Below are 5265 nucleotides of genomic sequence, written 5' to 3'. Positions count from 1 at the left end.
TGAATTTTATTTCATCTAGAAAACATCAATATGAATTAAAGATGTAATAAGATTTTTCTTGTCATGTGATTTTATGAAAGCTATGAGAATTTTAATTCTCGAATTTAATTGGTGTGTTTTAAATGGATTTTGTCTTGATTGGATAAATGCGGATTTATATATCCAAGTGGGCATTTTATATTGAGACTTAGCTAATCTTTTATGATATACACCTAGACATTAACTTTAGGATAATGATGGATTAATTCTATCTAAGTAAATCCTAATAGTATTAAAAGGTAATTCTAATAATCAAGATACGTTATTTTAACTAATAATGTATGATTGTTTAAGATTGGACTTAATGTCTAGATAATCTTGTTTATGTGAAGATAGAATTTTAATTCTATCTATTTATTTTAGATGCTTAATTAAATGATCAAGTTTCGTCATTATGGTTATGTGAACCTTATGTAAATGTGTTTACATGTTTTATTGATGAATGATGGATATTTAATTTGAGTTATGATTTTATTTGTTAAAATCTAGTTTAACTCATGCATCGCCTATGTACTTATTGCCTTGCATGCATAGCTAGTACATGTTTAATTATTCTTTGAATGTGGATACCTGCCTTATCTGTTTAAGTGATAATTAAACTATTAAAACCACCAACAAGAAAATATGAAGCGATAATTACAACACGTTTGTATATGGCCTCCATAAAATTGGTCTTAGTGCGAAGTAGTGACCGGCCTATCTTTACGGGAGGAACATTACCAGTTCGTAAGTTTGGACTTCTCTAGATAAAGGTTATTAAAATCGTAAAATTAGTTTTTCAGTAATATCGCGACTGGTCTTTACCGGAGCAATATTGCTACGAAATTATAAGGATTGTATTTTAATAATGCTTAGAGGGAGCTATAGGAGGAGATACTTGTCCGGTTCGACCTTTCTTTAGAGGAGTTCACGCACAAGTAAAGAATCCTTAGTGCTTAATTTTGTGGTTATACGCTTTAGCAGTGTTAGTCAGTCATGCCATTCTTATGGTCTCTGGACTATCTGTCGACATTGTGGCAAGTAAAAATAATGGATTTCTTGCATGAATAAGACACGGCTTCCTAGTAGAAGAACGTTTGTGCTTGATTTTTGTGGATGAAAAATTGATGAATTGTTTTGTGGTTATTTGCAATTCCTTGAAATTTTACATGTTTATATTATTGGTGTTTGTTCTCAGCTTGAACGAAAGATGATTGATACTTGGGATATTTACTATGCCATACTTAGTTCGAGGAAGCGTGACTCTGAATTGTTTAAGGAATGGAAAAGTAAGCTTGATGTTGATCGTTTGATCAATGACTTGAGATTGATTCTCAGCAAGAATCGTCCGCCCACATACCATCTACAAGGAGAGGACAAGGAGTTTCGTGATCAGTGGCATACCGCGGAATGTCATCTCAAGGGCTTCGTTTTAGCCGGTGTTGGCAATGCCCTTGAGAGGTTTGACAAACCCAAAAGGCCGTTGGTCAACAAGCCCACGTGGTTTGAAGAAAAGTCCTCTAAGGCAAGAGCTGGTATCGCTGTGAAGCATTTAAGGCATGATGTATTTGAAGAGGGCCAAGACGTGGGGGTATATGCCCTAGTCATGCTTGGCTACTTCAATGAACTTCACTTGTCGGGGGGGAAAGTTGACCCAGAAACCCAACAGATAATGATCCTTGATGGGCTTCCAGATAGCTTTAATGAAGTCAGAAATGAAATTTTGTTTAGCGACAAAAAGTTTTCGTTTTTGGAGCTTTATAACAAGCTTGTGACTGCTCAAACAAAGATGAAAAGAAGGGGTGGACTTTTGAGATGACCATGTTCAAGTCAGAAGAGTTTATTTTTGCTTTTATGTTTACATTGTTGAATTTTAAGAGTTTTTTATATTGTTTGGTTTTGATATCATATGGATTATTGATGTGGAATTTTATTCCTAGTTTATCAATTATGTTTTTGGATTATCAATTCATTTTATAATGCTTTCATTATTAGATAAATGAAGTTTTGATCATCCAATCATTTATGACATCAAATGTAACATGGTTAATATCAAAACTGTTTACTTGTGATTAAAATTGTTGATTCAATTATTATTAAGTTTTCTTCTAGAAATATTGATTATTAAGTTTCTTTAATCCTTAAGTCTTTTGAACCATTATTTTGTTGATGAGTCAATAGAACATTAATGTTCGACATGGATTCAATACAAAATAAAATGATCTTATGATCGCGTTTGTTCAAATAAAGGTGTAAGAAAAATAATCACAATGATTGATTACAAGACAAGTAAAATAAATTCAACTAGAAACAAGATAAGTATTTATTATAAATACTAGAAGTTCTTGTATAGTAAATATAGTATGCACATTAAATTTGTTTTAATGTTTCAAGCCTAGAGTTGACTATTTGATTAGTTATTGTTTTATTTATTTTGTTGTGAAAGTGATAATTAAAATAGTGAGAGCTTTTTCTTAATGAAAAATTAAATTCTAAGTGTTTAATAAGAGCGTCATGGCTCGTTTTATTAAACTAGAGTGAATTTAACTCCAGACACTGTTTAAATTGTTTTAATAGCCTTAAAGAATATTGAGACTGGTATTTTTCTACTTTTAAAAGTGGGAGCTAAATTTTGTCTCATAGATTATTCATAATTGGAATAAAGGTAATGTTTGATAGAGTTAAAGGGGTTCACACCCTAGAATGAAAGAAGTGATGAATTGCACACTTTCTAAGACTCTAATAACATTAAAAGATATTTCCAAGTTAGCTATTAAAAATTAGAATTACTTTTGGGTTTCCAAAGAAAGTATTTCTAAAATTCACAACAAATGGTTAAATAAATGAACTCTTGGAATTTATGACTATAAAACAAAGAATGCAATCATTCGGTTTTATTTTGTCATAAGGACTAATTTCCAATTAGTCATTGTGATGAGGTAATTATGTTCATACATAAATTTTCATCACAAATTATATAGTAAGGATAATACCAAGTTAAATTGGGATATATATAATTAAAGTTTTGGGAATCATATTCGACATGATTAAAACTTTATATATTGCTATAGGTATTCTACTTTAATTAGTAGAAATTCAAAAGGATCAAAATAATGGATTTTGATAGAGGAATATGTATAAGTGCACTTGAGAAAGGCACATAAAATTATTCCACTGGATCAAAGGGCCTAGAAATATTTTGGTCAAATAATCGTGCTCCTTAGCAAGAATTAAGGTTATAAATTACAAGTATATTTTCGTTTTATGTACTCTAGCAAACTATGTTGGTAGATTCTTTTAAAGAATTATAGTTTTGAGTACATAGTGGCCAAAGCCTGCTTTGAGTATAAGTGGGAGAAAATGTGTGTGAATGTGTAGCACAAGGCCAATAAAGCGGTAGGTATACTCGAAAGCATTCTTTGAGTATAAGTGGGAGATTGTTGGGGTTTGTATACTAAAAGATGCTTCGAGCATACATGCCTTTGTACAGTCAGCTTGTGCATGTATACGAGAAACGCCACATCCACTTGTTTACCTAATTATGAGAATAAATAATATAATATAATGGTTTATTATTGAAATATGATAAACAAGTCTAAGGCTTTTTACTAAGAATCAAGTCAATGAATCTCCTCATGAGTTTTCCAGTAGGGGACTTGGCCAGATCTAGTAAGAAGAAAAACGTATTCACAACCTAGATAGGTTTTGGCTACCTATTGGTACGGTTGCGGTGTTTGTGATAATTCTCTCTTACCTAAGATGAGATTAGTTACACCAGTGTGGTAAAGCACTGAAAGGATCTAATATTAAATGTATTCTTTATTGCTATCTACTGTAAGAATATATTTCAGAAATTTTATTATTTTCTAGTCTATGGAATTAATATCAATATTGTTTATTCAGTCATACGCCACTTTGACTTATCAATATGTGAGAGTTTGTATTTAACTCAAGTTCATGATATCTTGGGTGGTAGTAATTGAATAACATGAAGGTATTGGAATATTCAATTACTACCACCTAAGATATCATGAACTTGAGTTAAATACAAACTCTCACATATTGATAAGTCAAAGTGGCGTATGACTGAATAAACAATATTGATATTAATTCCACAGACTCTAAAATACTAAAATTTCTGAAATATATTCTTACAGTAGATAGCAATAAAGAATACATTTCAGATTAGATCCTTTCAGTGCTTTACCACACCGGTGTTACTAATCTCGTCTTAGGTAAGAGAGAATTATCACAAACACCGCAACCGTACCAATAGGTAGCCAAAGCCTATCTAGGTTGTGAATACGTTTTTCTTCTTACTAAATCTGGCCAAGTCCCCTACTGGAAAACTCATGAGGAGATTCATCGAATTTCCCTACTTGACCTTCTTAGTAAAAAGCCTTAGACTTGTTTATCATATTTCAATAATAAACCATTATATTATATTATTTATTCTCATAATTAGGTAAACAATTGGACGTGGCATTTCTCGTATACATGCACAAGCTGACTGTACAAAGGCATGTACGCTCGAAACATCTTTTAGTATACAAACCCCAACAATCTCCCACTTATACTCAAAGAATGCTTTCGAGTATACCTACCGCTTTATTTGCCTTGTGCTACACATTCACACACATTTTTTATTTCATAGAATTCACGTGCCCAGTGTGGTATGATTAAATCCCTAAGGGGTGATCCCCAAGAGGTGTTTGAACAATGAATTTATTATTCAGAAAACTGCGACGTTGGAATTTATTCCACGAATAATAAATAAAGTTTCAAACTATAAAAAATCTTTGGAGAATTAATTTAATTCTAGTCACATAGCAGACAAAAGAATTAAATTGACAGATCAAGATAATCTTAAACGCGGGAAATATTATAAAATAAAATGGACCCAAGTTATTTGTAATTTGGTAATTTAGATGGGAGTACAATATTATTCTTTAGTGGAACAAAATAATATTTCATTGATAATATATTATTCTTTAGTGCAAAACGCGCAACTTGATTGAGAGTTAGACAAAATGCCCGATCGGGCGTATTTTAAGGTGTAGATTTCCCGACCGGGCAAATGGTACTGGGCCTATTTTTTAAGCCCTAACTATTTAAATAGCTAGGGCACGACTTCCAAGGCATCTTTGGCGGTTGGGGGATGAATTTTGAAGAGCATATAGTGCTTGGGAGCCATTTTTGGAAGGAGAGAGAAGATAAGCCCCCTTCCACCTCAAATCAAGTCTCATA

General features: G+C 32.1%; 1 protein-coding gene across 1 annotated transcript; it reads left to right on the top strand.

Moving 5' to 3' along the window:
* Window positions 1-1228: 1228 nt before the first annotated feature.
* Window positions 1229-1837, top strand: LOC125186917. Its single transcript, XM_048083409.1, has one exon. It carries the CDS (start codon window positions 1229-1231, stop codon window positions 1835-1837), a length of 609 nt encoding a protein of 202 aa, XP_047939366.1.
* Window positions 1838-5265: the final 3428 nt, after the last annotated feature.

This window comes from Salvia hispanica, chromosome 1 (assembly GCF_023119035.1).
Source record: "Salvia hispanica cultivar TCC Black 2014 chromosome 1, UniMelb_Shisp_WGS_1.0, whole genome shotgun sequence".
Classification (NCBI taxonomy): domain Eukaryota; kingdom Viridiplantae; phylum Streptophyta; class Magnoliopsida; order Lamiales; family Lamiaceae; genus Salvia; species Salvia hispanica.
Note: the sequence above shows the minus strand (reverse complement) of the source record. Positions and strands in the feature narration are given on the sequence as shown.

Excerpts from the sequence above, each read along its gene's own strand:
- LOC125186917 (XM_048083409.1), top strand. The coding sequence starts at position 1,229 with ATGATTGATACTTGGGATATTTACTATGCCATACTTAGTTCGAGGAAG.